At 33.0% G+C, this 18,461-nt stretch overlaps 1 protein-coding gene across 8 annotated transcripts in view; it reads left to right on the plus strand.

Annotated features, from left to right (window-relative positions):
* The window catches only part of MON2 (MON2 homolog, regulator of endosome-to-Golgi trafficking), a 137,135-nt gene extending 126,351 nt beyond the window's left edge, over positions 1-10,784 (plus strand). For 4 of the 8 annotated variants that reach the window (XM_058308354.2, XM_071218924.1, XM_058308353.2 and 1 more), the window contains 4 exons: positions 414-537; positions 4,744-4,951; positions 7,121-7,203; positions 10,100-10,784. In XM_058308354.2, coding sequence (XP_058164337.1) covers positions 414-537; positions 4,744-4,951; positions 7,121-7,203; positions 10,100-10,263 — 579 coding nt within the window. In that variant the 3' untranslated portion in view covers positions 10,264-10,784. Of the gene's footprint in view, positions 1-413; positions 538-4,743; positions 4,952-7,120; positions 7,204-10,099 lie in introns of those variants that run through there. The other 4 variants (XR_011650263.1, XR_011650264.1, XR_011650266.1 and 1 more) reach the window with 3 other exon arrangements.
* Positions 10,785-18,461: the final 7,677 nt, after the last annotated feature.

Below are 18,461 nucleotides of genomic sequence, written 5' to 3' on the forward strand. Positions count from 1 at the left end.
TTTACCTTTTCTTATAACTCATACTTTCTGTTATAAAATGGTGAATTAAATCTTATTTTTAATCCTGTTTTAGATTTTTGTTCTAACGTAGGTAAAGGATCAGTTTCATATCCTATTTTTCTCTAGAAGACCATACACATTATCATGTTGAAGATCAACATTTATCAAAATGGTTGCATAGTAAACAGTTCATTGTATTGACTAATTTGTAAACAAGTTGCTAAGATAGATGAGGGAAACAGACTAGGTGTCATCATGCATATAAACAGTAATATGTTCATGAACTTCTCTGAAGAAAGGTCTTTAACTCTTCTTTTAAAATAACTTTTAAATTTTAATCTAGAAATTATCATTTGAGTCACCTGATCTCTCTCAGGAAAAAAATAGATTTGAATTTGCTTCTTTTGTTTTAGGTAGTTCAGCTTATCAGCAATGAGATACTACCTTATGCCAATTTTATTCCCAAGGAATTTGTTGGTCAGATAATGACTATGCTTAATAAGGGCTCAATACATTCTCAATCATCTTCATTTACAGGTATGTTATATTAATGATTTTTTAAAAAATGTTAGTGTTGAAGCACTTTTGAAGAAGCTGACTGTGGAAATATTTAATCTCATAATTGTGGTAAATTTAAACTTGAAAAAGTTAAGAGAATTTTTAGGAATATGATATAGAAATTAAGCTTTAAGAGGGGAAATATAATGAATATTTGTGAATATAATCATAAAGCTTTATGAATTAAACTGCAAAGCACTTATGGACTCTACTTCATTGCAGGCTGACACAAGTCAGTCGTTTTGTGAAATCATTTGGTTATTGAGAAACAATATAGTATAGAAAAAAACGAGTGTATATTCTTTAAGTATTTGGTTAACTTTGCTGTGTCTGTTTTGTCATCTGTAAAATGAAGATATAAATACCTCTCAGTACTATTAATTGCAGAGTTAGTCCAATAAAAAATAAGATGCCTTAATTTGTTAAGGGAACTAACTTTTAGTGAATACCTACTATGCACAAGGTATTGTGTTAAAAGTATGTTTTCTCATTCCTCACATTTCCATGAGGATAGCTACCCCAATATACAGAGAGGAAATGAGTTTAAAAAGGTTGAAAAAATTGTATAAGATCTTAAAACTGGAGGTCAAAATTCCTACGTAGAAAGAATTACTTTTGCTTCTTTTCACTATACCATGCTGACTTGTTGGGAGAAGACATATAAGTTGCTTTTTGCTACTATTTTTCTTTTTCTAAACCCATGCTAATATAACTCTGGCATCATAGTGTTATTTTTCAGTGAGTTAATTAAAAATTACAAATTTGTACTGTTCATATTCTTAATCCCCAGGTTAATGACTAGCTTCTACCACTAACCCGTGCCGAGTTCTTCTCTCCCCATTAAACAGTCATAGTGTACACAATTTAGCCACTAGATGTCTCTTATACTGTTTAATTCACAAACTTGTTCTTTTTCCTAGCCCAATTTTTAAAACTGAAAAGTGCAGATTTAACAAATAAGAGAATCTCAGAGAAACTGTAAAAGTTCACTTATCTTAATGCAACCAGCTTATTATTAAAAAAACTTCTAGATAAATTTTTATAAAACACATTAAGAATAATACAATTAGGTATAAATATCCTAAGTTAACTATTGAGTAACCATGTATACCCTTTCTGGTAGTTTTCTGATATCTCTGGCCATTTATAGTATTAAATGTGCCAAGGTAAGGAAGGAACATGGACATTTTCCCAGTAACTTTGCCATAGGGCACAAACGTCTTCTCAGCCTTAATTTGGAGTTTGCTATTATATATACAGTCATTCCTTGTTAAACAAGACCAACCTATTCAAAAGTCCCAGTCATTATTTTGGTCTCCCATTCTTAAATGTGATCTGACAACCAAATCACACATTTGAAGAATTCCTCCATCGTCAAAGAAAAAGACCCAAAACAAATGAAGGGGTAAAAGAAAGTAGAAGAAACAGATATGATGCAGAGTCATAGAAAACATATATATAAAGTTATATATATATATGTTTTGTATATATATATGTGTGTGTGTATATATAAAAAATTAGGCTCCTTAAGTAGAAAAGATTTTTTCATGAATGAAACCAAAATGCTATCAAAAAAGAATTAGAATGAGAAGAACTCACAGAAAGTAAAAATTGATAGCTGAAATAACAAGTTCAACAAAATGTTGGTAGAAAACATTAAGGAAATAACCTAGAAAGTAGATCAAAGACATAAAGTAGACAGTATGAGGGAAAAAAAGATAATGTTAATCTAGGGGATCTAACATCTGACCAATAGGTCTTCTAGAAATAAAGGAGAACAGAGAAAATCTAGTAGGAGAGGAAATTATCAAATAAATGAACTGAAGAACTGAAGATATAAATCTCTAGATTAAAAATGATCTCTTAGTACCCAGAACAGTAGTAGGGGCAGGGGAAGAGGAAATCTGGAGTAGGCATGTCATCATGAAATATCAGAATACTTAGCATAACAAGAAGATCCTAAAAGATTTCAGAGAGAGAAAAAGTTCAACACAAAAGATTTGTGTCAAATAACATTGGAATTATCGGTACCAACATTGCCTGCTAAAAGACTTTGAAGCAGTGATTTCAAAGTAATAAATGGAAAGGACTTTTAACATGGAGCTTCATACCCAGGCATAAGTTTGACCTAATGAGAGTGAGGAACAGTAATTCTCAAAGTTCAGCCAACTGGAGGGCTTTTAAACACGATTACTGGGCTATGCCTCCAGAGTTTCTGATTCTGGGGTGGGGTCCAAGAATATCCATTTCTAACAAGTTCCCAGGTGATACTGATGCTGCTAGGAACAACACTTTGAGAATCACAATAAAATAACATTTTCTGAAATGCAAGGTCTCAAAACTGTTACTTCCCATTCACTCTTTCTCAGGAAACCACTGCAGATTATGCGCCACTAAAACAAAAGAATAAATCAAGAAAACGTTCATTCCTTCTCCCTTTGCTACTGTAAAATATTTACTTACAAAAAAAAAGTAAGGGTTTCTGCGTGCTTTTTGGAAAATGAAATATCTAACCTCTTATTTCTGATGCTTTTCTAAGTTGAATTTTCTATCTTCAGTTAATTAAAGGCAGGCTTGTTATAGCTTAACTTCTTAAAATGAATGACTTTAAAAAACAATACTCTTTTGAAAAGTAGCTTTTGTAAAACTTTCGCTTTAACTTGAGACACAGTTTGATGTATTCTTGAGAATTCTTTATTTTTAATGATAACGTGTAACAAAATTTACCGTTTTAATAATTTTTAAGTATACAACTCAGTAGCATTAATTCCATTCATAATAATATGCAACCATCACTACTGTCCATTAGTAAAACTTTTTCATTGCTCCAAACATAGACTCTGTACCCATTAAGCAATAACCCCAGTTCCTGGTAACCTGAAATCTACTTTCTGTGTCTACGATTTTGCTTATTCCACTTATATTTCCTATAAATGGAACCATACACTATTTATCCTTCTGTATCTGGCTTATGTTACTTAATATAATGTTTTCAAGGTTCATCCATTTTGTAGCATTTATCAGAACTTGTTTTATTTTTATGGCTGAATTATATATTCTAGTGTATATATGTGTACCACATTTTGTTTATCCCTTTCATCTGTTAATGTACACTTGGGTTGTTTCCACCTGTTGGATATTATGAACCTTTTGGCTCCTATGAACATTGGTGTACAAATATCTATTTGAGTTCTTGTTTCAATTATTTTGTGTATATACCTAGGAGTGGCATTGCCAGATCATACGGTAATTCTATGTTTAACTTTTTGAGAAACTATCTAACTGTTTACTATAGTGGCTGTACTATTTGCATTCCCACCAGCTATGCACGAGGGTTCCAGTTTCTCCTCACCAGCACTTTTTGTTTTCTGTTTTCTTGATAACTATTATAGTGGGTATACCATGGTATCTTACTGCAGTTTTTATTTATATTTCCCTAATAATAATGATGTTAAGCATCATTTCATGTACTTCATTGGTCATTTGTATATCTCCTTTGAAGAAATGTCTAATCTGACTGAGTATTCTTAATCAAACCTTTATCCTAGAGACCTCCCAACCCCATAACCAGTGGTGTGCTGGTAAATGTTTAACCAGCTCCCTAGTGGGGAAACAGCTCCAATTTGTAGCAATTGCTGATTTTCAAGGTATTTTAGTGTTATAAATACTATGATTTCTATGTAATAAATACTTCCACCATGGCTGATTTCAAGCTATCAACATCACATTAATCAATATGGAGTTGTGAAGAGATGTGCATAGTTGGCTTCAGCTAAGCGGTACAAGCCAACTCCAGCATACTACTGCAAAGAATAGTTATGGACCGTTATTCTTTTCTGTGTCATTTTTATTGATGCTAACTCAGAAGGGCCACAATGACTTGTTGTCTGAAAATATGCTCTTTATGCCTTTCATTTTTTATTTTTTGCCTTACTGAATGGCCAGGACTACCAGTAAAATGCTGAACAGAAGTGATGAGAGGATCAGAGTGGGCAATCTTGTTTTTTTGATCTTGCAAGAAGGGAAATTGTTTAGTACTTCCCCATGTGTTTGCTGTTAGCTATAGTTTTTTCATAGGTGCCCTTCATTAGATTGAAGAATTTCCTTCTAAATTTGCTGAGAATTGTTATAATTGGGCATATTGATTTAACCTCTTGTTAACCATCAAAACTGTTAATTTCACAGAAGCAGAGATTGATATTCGTTTAAGAGAGGAATTTTCTAAAATGTGTTTTGAAACATTGCTCCAGTTTTCCTTCAGTAATAAAGTCACAACACCTCAAGAAGGCTACATCTCACGAATGGCACTCTCAGTGCTTTTAAAGAGATCCCAAGATGTACTACATCGCTACATAGAGGATGAAAGATTAAGTGGCAAATGCCCTCTTCCAAGGTATGTATTTTATTTTTTTTAAAAAGAATATCATAATTATTAATAACCAAAAAAAGCTCTGAAAACTTAAGTATTTAATAAATGATCTGAACTGACCTAAGGCTGTTTATAATTTTTATTTATCCCATATCATGTAAATATTAATAGGTTTTGCTGCAGATATATTAATGTGCTTTATTATGTGGTACATCCTCAGACCTCTCACAAATGTTAACTAATATATATGTATCAAAATAACTGTTTGTATATGAAAAAAGAAAAATTGCATTGTAAAATAAATCTTCTTCCTAGAATTTCTGTATAAGAACTTGTAGATCTGTGTAAATGAATGGTATTATCTCACTGGAGTGAAAATAATAGATAAGTCACCCTGGGAACATCCTATCTTGTTTTAAAGTCATTTCTAGGTATCTCTGTAAGCCAGTTAGCCCTGTCTTAGATCTTCCTCTATCTTAGCTCTTAAACCTAAATTGAACTTCCCTCTCATGTATGGAAGCCATCCAGCCAGTAGAAGAGGCTCTAGGCCTTTCTCCTGAGCCAAAGCTAATCAAAATTCAGTTATAGACCAGAATTCTTGAAGGAAACAACCACAATTTAAGATTAAGTTGAAAATCTATTTTTTTATGTAGAAATTAGGGTTTAGGGCAAAAGAATTGAAAGTTTATAATAATGGAAGAAAATTATATTGGAAGACAAAGGAAAGATTTGGAAAAATCACTGTGGCTCCTATTTCATAATGTAGTATTGAAAGGATAAATCACTAACCCTAAATCTTTGTGTGTATTCTTATTTACTTATAGTAAATTCCTGGACTTGAATTGACATGGCAAAAGATATAGACATTTTAAGAGCTTTTGATAAGTTGTTTGCCAGAAATGTGTACATTCTCTCAGGAGTGTATGAATGCCCTTTTTCTCAAATTCTCAAATTTTTCAATTATTTTGCCGTTTATCATTTATTTTGTCTTTTTCTAGTTTGATGAATAAAAAATAGTCACATAGTAGTTTGCTTTTTTAAAAAATTACCAGTGCTTATTAGCCATTATTATTTCTATCTTTATTTTGAATTTCTAGAACGTAAATTATACCTCCCCATATGCAAATCTATATACAAAAAGATTCCAAAGATAGGTGTTAGAGATTTGTTTATAGGCATGATTGAAAATTGATTAATCAAAATTGATCTCTGAAGTACACTTGGAAATGCAGTAATAAAGTTGCTTTGTGCAGAATACTTTTATTAGGCTAAAACATATTGTTTGATTTCAGAGAGCAACTTTTTCATTTTTTAAAATTTTATTTTAAGTATTCTAAATATAGCTTTTTAATTGAGTTCTGTTTATAGTTGTAATGAAGTTATATTGTATCATTCTGTTTTTGATGCAGTATTATTAAATTGCTTTCTGAAAAGCTACATTGCAACACAATAATGAAATACTTATATGTTTACAAAGAAATGCTTGAAATAAGTGTCCTGTCATAGTATTAGAGAAATCCTATTTGTAGAATAATAACAGATTTATACCAAGAATGGAAGAAAAATACTGTAGCACAGAAGAGCTTTATTTCTGTAAGGAGAAAGAGGAATCAAGTTACTCTTGTCGATTTTTTACTTCAGCTTCATTTTTCATTGCTAATGTTTTCAAATAATACCACTTTAGGGTTAATTATTTCAATCATGTCCCTTGTTTGTTGTGTTAGAAAGTTAAATAAATGCCAGTATTATTTTGAATGTACCTTTAACTTCATGGTAATATATGCCAAGAGGTAATAGTAGACTTTGCTTCCATTTGAACTTTGACAGATCTTAGTACTAATTAGTTAAAGAAACAAACACACAAAAAAACTTTTGTAGAAAAGTTTTAAAATATATATTATAAAATGTTTTAATTTTAAGTAGTTATATAGAATATATTACTAATAAATTTAGACTTGCATGAGTAGATTGCCTTTTTTCCCTTTTAAAAAATTAATAACTTATGGTGAGGACTATAAATCTGATTTGCACACTGATGTACATGTTAGTAAGATGATTTTTCTTTTATATTATATAATGTTAAAACTAACATTAACTTTTGTTTTGTATTCATTATTTTTCCAAAGTTCAAACTTAGTAAAAATCACATATGGCATGTTTTAAAATCTTGATAATTTCCCATCTCTTTTTTAGGCAACAAGTAACAGAGATCATATTTGTTTTAAAAGCAGTTAGTACTCTCATTGATTCACTTAAGAAAACTCAGCCGGAGAATGGTAAGTGCTTAGAAACTCAGTTATTCTTAACTCATAACGTTTATGTTCTACTTGTGATGTAATTTTTTTTAAGTTAACTCAATTTTGGGACTATAAGAGCCATTATACACCCAGTTTTCCAGTCCTTATGACAGCAAAAACATCAAGTCCATTAAGATGTCAATTAGGTAAAATTAATTTGTTGTTTTATCTTCTTTAAGTTAAACAATAGTTTAACTGACTTTTTTTAAACTAATGGTCTGAACTCAGGGTGTTGAATGAGCAATTCATTTTTTTTTTTAATGTGTAAGATCACTGATATGTTTGGAGGGGAGGGGAGGCTTCCGTTCTTCATTTGTACTGATTTGCTTTATTAAATACCAAGTGTGTAAGTAACTGAATCATTTTTGTAGCTTTATTTATTTCCTTTTTTTTGTTACTCATTCTTGCCCAATCCATTATTTACCTTATTGCCAGAAATAATTTTCCCTAAAGCACAGGTTGATCCTTTTCCCATCCCCACAAAACAGAACAAAACATCTCTGTCACTTACAATTGTCTGTAAAATGCAGAGCACTACAGTCTGGCTCCGTTCCAGTCATGCTTTATTTCTCACTTGACATTTTGTATCCTACTCCTGTAAACTAAAATTTTCAATCCCATAAAGTATTCCTAACCTTTTTCTTATTTCATTTGCCCCCCCACACACACACATTTTCTTAGTTCAAATGTCACCTCCACTTTTAAACTGTGTTTTTAACTTCTTAAAGGTAAGTCATATCTCTTTGCATTGAACTCTTAACACTTTTAAGTGTACCTTTGTCTTAAAGCATTCTGTTCGCATTAGTTATATATGTACGTGACTCCCTCCTCCTAAATTATAAGCTTTTTGGGCCGTGTTTTGTGCTTTTTCAAATCGTCTACTACATTGCTGTTCAAAGTTTGACTTGGACTGAGAAGTTACTGATTCGGGACAAGATAAAGAAGGGACACCAGAATTAAATCAGTTATGTCACTAAATGTATGTTTGGTTCAACTGACATTTTTTTATACAAGACTTTGTTGAAGAAAGTAGGACAATGATTTACATTCAAGCATAAGTGCCTTATTTTGTAGCAGACTGGCTACATTACTTTAAGAAGCATTACTTTTAATACGCAGGGAAAAAAGAGGGCCCTAGTAAATGAGTGGTAGGATATTTGTTCCTATCGACTATTATATAATCAGAGTAAATACATATTGTTCTGTTTATAAAATCTACCCATTGATGCATTGGACCTAGAAAGGGTGAGTATTACACTAAGTTATAAGAGTTAGTAGGCTTGTATTTATTCAACCCAAAAAGAGGGATGGAATTTCTAAGAAAAACACTGGAGCAATACCCTGAATTCATCTCATTTGGGTTCTTTTAAAAAATGTCCTGGTTGATTTTTCAGAGAGGGAAACCATGCATTGGCTTTCTAGAGACCAGTATAATCTTTATTAGATCACAGGATAGAGTTTGATTTTTTTAAATATGCTGAAGACATAAACAGGAAATTTTCTATTTTTCACGTTATGCCGTAGGTATACTAAATGTAACCAGTATATTTAAGTATATAGTACTTGCATTATTTTGTTCTAACTTTAGACAGCTATCAAGAATTTAACCAGAATGTGTATAAAGGGATAAAAGGAAAGGAAAAGTCAATTAAAGGTTTTACTAAACCAATGAATGGGCCATAGAAAGGGCAGTATGTAAAAAGAGATGATCCTAATTAAATTAATGTTAAAAATTATTTCAAGAGAGTTTGAATTTTGCCTCTGGGCATATGAAATGAACATTTACATTACTTTTTTTTTCCCTCTCCCCTTTTCCTACCCACCTCCCCAGTTATCTGTTCTCTGTGTCCATTTACTATTTGTTCTTTGTCCGCTTCTGTTGTCAGCAGCACGGGAATCTGTGTTTCTTTTTGTTGCATCATCTTGTTGTGTCAGCTCTCTGTGTGTGCATTGCCATTCTTGGGCAGGCTGCACTTTCTTTCGCACTGGATGGCTCTCCTTATGGGCGTACCCCCTGTGCGTGGGGCTTCCCCACGCGGGGACACCCCTACATGGCACGGCACTCCTTGCGCACATCAGCATTGCGCATGCGCCAGCTCCACACTGGTCAAGGATGCCCGGGGTTTGAACCGCGGACCTCCCATGTGGTAGGCGGACGCCCCAACCATTGGGCCAAGACTGCTTCCCTGAAGTGAACATTTAAATTAAATGTAACAATGAATTATCATTATGAGATTATAATATGTTAGGTATAAGCTTCATTAAGAAACAGAAGAGAAAGCCAACCCTTCCTATCAGAAATATGTTGAACTTCTCATAGCTAGTCTAAGCCTAATTCAGGATATTGGCTCTGGTTTGGAGACAATACACCAAAAATGTTTGGGACTTTTTTTATTACTTGTTTGGAGTTTTCTAGTGGGAAGGAGAGGTATATGTTAGACTTTTTTTTTTATATGTTTACATTTTTATCAGATAACTGCATAAAAATTGAATTATTTTCTAATTGTTCTCGAAATTTATACTACAGTCTCTGGAAAATAATAGTAAAAATGAAAAAGGTCACTAAAAGTTACTCATTTAGCTTCCAAAGCCTTCACAAACTCAATTTCCATTTAAAATGTGATTGATCAATTTATTAGTATTGATAACTCTATGAATTGATTGTATATTTTCTCCCATAGCTTATTAAATATTGCAGAAGTCTTCCAAAGATTTTTAAAAAAAACACGTACAAGCTTGTAGAATCTCCATTTTTATGAGTTTATTTCTGTGTAACACATTTAAAGAATTGTGGTCATGTGAAATGGATAATCTCTGCTATGTAAATCCACTTTTTTTTTTTTGTTTTGAGATTTTATTCTTTTTTGTATTACAGTTGATGAAAATACCTGGGCACAAGTAATTGCCTTATACCCAACTTTAGTAGAATGCATTACCTGTTCATCTTCAGAAGTTTGTTCTGCACTTAAAGAAGCGCTAGTTCCCTTTAAGGATTTCATGCAACCACCAGCATCCAGAGTTCAAAATGGAGAATCATGACGAGCTACAATATATATGAAGAAAGAAAGATATTTTAAAGAATTTTTGCTCCTAAGTGAGTCTTTATGAGGACATTTCTTACAATTAATTCTTGGCAGCTGTTGTTAGCCTCCTTTAAATTGTCCTTACCTAAATTCTGTAATTCATATTACAAGCTTACGTGTCAACAAAGATTGCTGAATGAGTAGCAGTACAAGCCTGTAATAAGTTAAACTGATGGGGAGGGATAGTTAATACTGCTACATACCTGCTACCATATCTTCAGTTGGTGATTAAAAAGTGAGCTTATGTACAGATTGTGGTGTATGTGTTAATGGTGTACTTTTTAAGAAGAGAAAGTTACTTCATTTCATTCAGATTTATTAGGCTGGTGTTTTTGCACCCTTTTTCAAGTGCAAAATTGTACTAAAATTTTATGCAAGATGGTACTGTAACATTCCATATTATCTGTAACCAGCCTTTGTAAACAAGGGGAAATGATATACTTGTGTGTATAATAAATGGTACAGTTCTGTATAAAATAGTTGCATTTATTATTTAAAATTTAAAAACAATAATGTTAAATGCTTGAAGCTGTATTTATTATTAATACAAAATTGTTTGCTTACATTTTTACTTATAATTTGCCTTCTGAAGTGGTAGATATGTTCATCTTATGATCATGCAGTTAGCTCCATGCATATTTTGAATGTATTTACCATTGACCATTTAACATCTGACCAGAAAGGTCGTGTGAACACAGTAGCAGATAGCTTATGATTTGTTGATTTTGCAACTTCAGAGTATAGGTTATTAACTTAATACATTGAGCTATATTGTAGCACTACAACTCCATCATACCTCATGTCTTTAAAATCTTCCAGTTTTCACTTAACTGTCCATTTTTATACTTGCTGTATGGATTTTAAAGAATTTTCATATTTTGTATTTGTACTGATTTTTTGGCCCTAACTACCAACATTTGTCACGGTCTTTGAATTATGACCCAGGAAGATGATTTCAATTCCCTAAAATTTTGCCTGTGAGGTTTTTGTTTATTTTAGTCACCTTCAATGCTTGATTTTGTAATGGCTTTTCAAAAAGAAAAATAACTATGCTAACCCACAAGTATAAAATATGTGTGTATTATAAAACAATGAAAAGTGTGTTTTTGAAGATAGTCAAGCATTCAGAAGTACAGTAAACGTTCTGTCATGGAGTAAAGTACTGATTTCATTTCACTTTCCTATTCAATGAGGAAGAAGAGTGCTCTTGAATACATTAACTTGTTTCTTTAAAAACTGACTTTGACCTAGCCCTGTATTTTTTATTTGATGGATTACGGTATTATAATATTTTCTCCTGAGTTTACTTTTTCATAATCATTTATGTGAAAATACAAAACATTTAAAACAATGATTATTCATTAAAAAATCCTAATGGTCTCAGTATTATTTTAGTGTCTTGGAAAGCCTTTGATTTTGATAGGAATTAAGAATTTTGACCTCCTGAATAATCATAAAACTATGAGGAGACATTAGAATTAAGTAATGAATGCAATACAATTTTGAGACTATTGTATTTGTGTAATTATTTAATTACACTGCTATCCATAAACATGTGGGAGGTCTTTTTTTAAAAGGGGATATTATTTTTATATAAATTAATTATTTTCTATTTTATGATTTCATCTAAAATTAAGGTAAAATATAACTTCCATAGATTCTGCCTTCAACGTTTTCTTTAAAGAAAGTTATGAAAAACTTTGTTAGTTTATTTTCCATATTTGGATGTGTTAAACTGGGACTTAGGAAATCCACATTTCATTGATAAATTATTGAAATAGAATAACAAGGGTTGTGTACCATTTAAGTAAAGCCTATTCAAAATATTGCCATGAATTTAAACATAGTAAAAAATATATCTGTTCTTGAGAAACAACAGACAAATCATATGTAATTAGAAATTATCCAGTGAAAGTTAAACAGAAGTCAAGAGTCTGCAACACAAAGTTATATATAAACTGAGTAGTTTGACCTAATAATGTATTAGCTTTCAATACCAGGACCATGCCCTACAGCTTAAAAAACATATAAATATGGTGAATGTGTTAATACTGTATAATTTGGTAATCGATGCCAGCCTTACAAGGAAAGTGGGCTGTCCTCTTGGCTATAAAATTTAACAGGCTTTTCCTCTGAGAATTTCTCCCTCTACTCCCTAGGAGCCCCTATTAGCAATGCATTCCCTTGAGCCCAGCCATTCCTCTAGGCTGTATTTTCTAAAATATCCTGATCCCTAGAGAGGTTTACACATTGCCCTTCTCTTGTTAGTATGAATTGGGTTCTTCAGTGACTAGAAGAACTAGTCTGTTTGAGATGACCAGGTGCTAGGAATTTTAGAAACGAAGCTCCCAAAACTAAGATTATTTTACAGTGTAATTGATTTTATGACTAGTCCTTGAAACGGTAGTGCTAATGTCCTTCAGGATACATATTATAAATACAATGAATTTTAAGGCCCTTTTTTTCACTAATAGTGTCATACAGATTGTTGGACAACAGGCATATGTCACAATTGGATGATTAATAAAGTCCTTTCCCAACTATTTTTTGCAGTTATAAAGGAAACAAACTAATTTTCAACTTGCATTGCTTAGTTTTTTAGCTCCCTATTCTACCACTGCCAAGAAGGAAAAAAATAGGTCATTTTGTATTATTTAGTATTTCTAACTAGTGTTATGGTTTTGTTAGTTTTACTATGTACATTTGTGAGTAACGTTTATTCATGGATTAGAGGCCTCTTGGGTGCTAAAAAAAAAAAAATGCATGACTGGCTTAGAGCCACTTCTCATTTGCTTTTCTTAGATTAAAAGCTATGTTGTTTCTCATTTTTCCCATGTATAGGTATTGATTTGATTTGCATTCTTTCAACTTTTTCTACATTCCTTAAATTATATGTAGCACCAGAAGGAAGAAACGAACAATTTATTGTATATATTTTATTCTGGAGAATAACATTCATTTAAATTAATTCCATAGCAGGCCAGTAATATCTGGGTTATTTATCCTTTCTCAGTATTACTTTAGAGTATTTTGTTCATTGTCACAATTCAATACCACTTGTCCCAGGTAACTATTGGGCCAGTGAGTCAGTGAAGAAACTGAGGATGTATGTATCGGTATAAATCATTGAACACTGACAGAAATACAACTCAAAAATATAATCTGTGTTAATGAGGTAGTCATTATTACCTTCGGGTTAATGAAGGCCAGTGTAGTTACTATATAATGAATAATATATTCTTAACAAATGTAGGCTAATTTATATGGGCACTGAATACTCAAGAGACTGCTACTGTATTCGAAGTCTATCTCCGTAAGACAGAACATTTTCAGGAACACACTTACCTGTGATTTCTACAGAAATTAGCAGTGGAGGTTTAGAATCCCCTGAAATGGATCAGTATCCAAGTCAACAATATTGTGGATTAAAGAAAGTTAAAGAAAACTGCCATAATTGTTGACAAAAACATTCTCTTTGGAAGCATTGCCAGCAGCCTAGTATGTTCCTTAGATTTCCACCTACTAGATTTGGCATTTTGGCAGATGTGTTGATAATTGTATAAAGTATTACATTTAACTGTACTTAGTATTGCTAATGTTGTATTTGTCTACATTTACCAGAGTTTTGCTTTTTTCAAAAAATTACCGTTCATGAGAAGACTGGTGTTTTATGCCACATTTTGTGTTACCAATTTATGTGTGGTGGGGAAACACAGTTTTTATTAATTCAGGATGTCTTGAATTAAAATTTACATATCTCTGGAAAATAGAGTAGTGCTTTCAATTTGAATGAGAAGTTTTTGTAGATTGGGAAAGAAAGTTATGTCTTCATATGTTGATTTAAATAGAAACATTTCAAAAGAGTTAGATAAAAACTAATTTCTTATAAACCAGAAAATTTTGAATGCACTCACTATGTTGGCTTTTTAAAAGAACATGTGATGAGTCCTTTTGTGAATATTAATACTCTCAGTAATCTTGACCAATTGTGAGTGAGGTACTGATGAACTCAGACTCTGCCTCATATTTAACCTTAGGCTTGTTAATCTTTTCAAAACCTCTGTATCCTTTTCTCTAAAACAGGAGATGATAATTACTAATTCCTTAGAGGGAAAAAATGCATAGTTCTGTTTGAAGAGGCTTTTATAATGACATTCTTATTCGGGTTGATACATTTTTTACTTTATCCTAACAGAGACCACTGACTCTCTCCCTCATCATTTTCTTCTTTCTTTTTTATTTTTACCTTATCCATTCTTATGCTTTCCCTAGATTTTTCTCTCTTTCTACTCTCATTCCTATTTCATTCTCTGACTCTTCTCTTCCTCAACTCTTCCTCTCATTTCATCTATTCCTTGGCCATAAGAAGCAGAGCTGTTAGTGGTTGCAACATTGTCAACTGCTTTCCCCATTAAATGAGATTCTTGAAATTCCTTCCACTTTGGCCATTGTTGCCTTTTTGCAAAGGGGAAGTCCGCCTGCCATTTTGAAATAGGTGAAGAAGTTAAGGTGTGACTATAGAACCTCCCATCTTTTGAACAATTTAGGATTGCTATAAATTTGATGGATCCACCAGCTATTCCTGGAACCATTGTGACTTTTTCTGTTATGTGGATAGAGAGAGAATAACACTTTTTGCAAAAGGGAGTATTTAAAAATCTGTTTCCATGAGTTGGGGTTTTTTTTAGTTTTGTCCATTTTGGCCAGCATTTTTTTTTTTTTTTGAGGCAGGTGCTTTTAAATAATTATTTTAGATTATGTTATCTAAATAGTATTTATTGATTTATAATTGCACTGCCCTCTTTCAAGAAGGACTTGAGACAGTATTTTATATATTTCATTTGTTTTTTTTTTTTTAAAGCTTTATTTATTTTTACATACTACCCCCACCCCCTCACATGTGCTGTGTCCATTCGCTGTGCATTCTTCTGTGTCTGCTTGTCTTCTCTTTAGGCAGCACAGGGAACTGATCCTGGGACCTTCCAGAATGGAAGAGAGGTGCTCAATCTCTTGCGCTACCTCAGCTCCCTGGTCAGCTACATCACTTATTGTCTCTCCTCTTTGTCTTTCTTTGTTGCATCATCATGCTGTGCCAGCTCTGCTTGAGCCAGCACTCTGTTCAGGCAGGCACTCCGCATGGTCCAGCTCTCTGGGCCAGCTCGCCTTCACCAGGAGGCCCTGGGAATCGAACCTTGGACCTCCCATATGGTGGACGGGTGCCCAATCGCTTGAAACACATCCACTTCCCTGTTTCTGTTTTGCTGCACAGCAATATCCTTTGAACAAAGACCTAGAATGTTCTAGTTCTCACCTCAGACTTTTTTTAAGATTTATTTTTTCTCTCCCCTTCCCCTCTACCCCCCCAGTTGTCTGCTCTCTGTGTCCATTCGCTGTGTGTTCTTCTGTGGCCGCTTCTATCCTTATCAGCGGCACTGGGAATCCGTATCTCTCTTTATTGTGTCATCTTGCTGCATCAGCTCTCCGTGTATGTGGCACCATGCTTGGGCAGGCTGCACTTTCTTTCCCACTGGGCGGCTCTCCTTATGGGGTGTGCTCCTTGCACATGGGGCTCCCCTACGCGGGTACACCCCTGCGTGGCATGGCACTCCTTGCTGCATCAGCACTGTGCATGGGCAAGCTCCACACGGGTCAAGGAGGCCCGGGGCTTGAACTGCGGACCTCCCATGTGGTAGGCGGATGCCCTATCCATTGGGCCAAGTCTGCTTCCCTCACCTCAGACTTTTTAGGGTGTATTTGATATAGGTATATATGTGCTTACAGTGATAGAGAGGTCAATTGAAACATTCTTGATTGCACTTTGGGATTGATTCTAGCCCCTCAGGTAAGAAAAAAAATTATTGTACCCTTGAATTTTGAGGCCATTTTCAATTGCTGTAAATGTAGTAACATTAGTTTTATTTTAAGCTAAAATTCAATAAATACTACAGCCAGGGAAGATCTGCTGAACCATGTCATTATTTGGTAAACCACTGCAATATAATAACTGCTCCATTTTAGGAACTTCGGCTAGATGGAAGAAAAATTCCAAAGTTATCATATTGCAATCTTATTCTTTCTATTTATAAAAATAAATATTAGGCTCCAGACTAACTGTGCATATTGCGTTTACTTTTGAGCTTTTACTACCTCTGTGTCATAATTTTAACACATAACATATAATTCCTGTCTCTTAAGGCAGTTACCATATGGTGTTTATGTCAGACTGTATATATTTATCTAATTTTGTGAGATTTTTTTAATCTCCCAACACAGTTCTTGAAAGTAATACCACTGTCATATTTTCTCCTTAACAATTTTTATCTTGTTGAAATGTGTAAGTTACATATTATAATCATGCAAGTCCCTTGGCCTCAAACCCAAATTTTCTTTGTGACCTAGGCATAGATTTTTCACAAAAGATGCACAACTATAGCTGTGATTACATAGAACTTTCATTTGCCTTACAGTTACCACTCAACATGATTCTCAGTTTTTAATTATGTTCCAGCAGTATGAGTTTCTCCATATAACTTAAAATCATAATTACTTTGATAATATACCTTCACATCTGATAAATTTTTACCTTTTTTCTTTAATATACTTTTTATGGTTTGCTTTCTCATCCCCATTAGATTAAAAAGATTGACACACCACATCACTGATTCTGTGTAGAAACTTCGTAAGTAATGATTCAAATATATTTAAGATAGCTTACATTTTGGCTAATTTGGGAAAAAATTCTAAATCAGAGTAGCGGAGATGTATTTGACAGCTTTGTTGAAACTATAACATGAAAATGTGAAAGAATATGTAGTCAGAAGAACATTATGAAATATCTCAGCAATTTGGGAAGTATATTTGAAGCTGGAAATTCTAGGTCAAGTTAAAAATATAATCCTCATGGATGAGACACTCTTGCATCATTTGTTTTATGAGCATGCCTTTTTTTAATTTGGTGAAGCTAGTTTTGAGATTGTCTTTATCAATGTTGAACCATTCCTCTACCTCTCAAAGAAAAATAGTTTTCCAAATTCCATTTTTGAGAACCTGAGCTGTTAAAAATGTATGACCCAAAGAAATTCCTACACCACTTAGTTTATACTGTGGTCACGATAGAATAATTTTTCCAATTCCTAATTTTAGTCCCAATTTCTCTGGAGTACCTACTATATGTCAGGCATGGCTTTACCTATACTGGTTTTTTTTTTGTTTGTTTGTTTGTTTTTTTAATCTTCACAGCATTCCTAGAAGGAAGGTATCACTGCTCATTTGGAAATCAGGTTTTATAGGTTGACGTGATTTGCCTAAAGTCTCACAGCTTTATGTCTATGTGAATCATGTTTTGCTCCAAAAGTAGCATGAAAGCATGCTGGTTTCATGTTTTACAAAAAAGATTATCACTCTATTAAAATCCAAGCCTTATTGAAAGAAATTCAAAGTACTTTTAAAATTACTATTCTGTGAATATAACTAAAACTATTGGATTATACACTTGAAAGTGGTTACAATGAGAAATTTTGAGGTACATATAAATAAAAAGCTAGAAAATATTTCTTAGACAGTTATAAATAGGCATTGTGTCAAACACAGTTGAACATAAAAATAACTTCAATAATGTGGGGCAATAAAAGATGTTTCCAGCCTTCTAGATTGCATTATGTTTTTATTATTGGTCCAGAGCAGTTTAAAACATCTCATCTGCTTTGCTTTGTTATGTTATAAGCAAAAGCATAATGGTTAAAAGCCTAGAGAGTCTGACTTCCTAAGTTCAAATCCCAGCTCTATAATTTACTAGGTGTGTGACCTTGGGCAAGTTGGTTAACCTGTTTTAGTTTCCTTATCTGTAAAATGGAATTTTACACTAAATAGTGCTTATCACAAGAGTTGTTTATTGGGATTTAAAAAGCCTTCTAAAGCATTATGCCTGGCACATACATAATGCTAGGTAAATGTTTCATAAAATACGCTTGGCACACATACATAAAACCCACGCCTTCCCACAATAGACCAAGTTTTTGCTTTTCACTGCCAACCACTGAATATTATTAAGAATCTGTGCTCATAATGTGTCCTTGCTGTGTGTTTAAAGTTCCTAGAGGGCTCTCAGAGTGCTTACAGCTTGTAAAAGAACTCACACAAAATAATACTAAAGTC

Source organism: Dasypus novemcinctus, chromosome 12 (assembly GCF_030445035.2).
Source record: "Dasypus novemcinctus isolate mDasNov1 chromosome 12, mDasNov1.1.hap2, whole genome shotgun sequence".
Classification (NCBI taxonomy): Eukaryota; Metazoa; Chordata; class Mammalia; order Cingulata; family Dasypodidae; genus Dasypus; species Dasypus novemcinctus.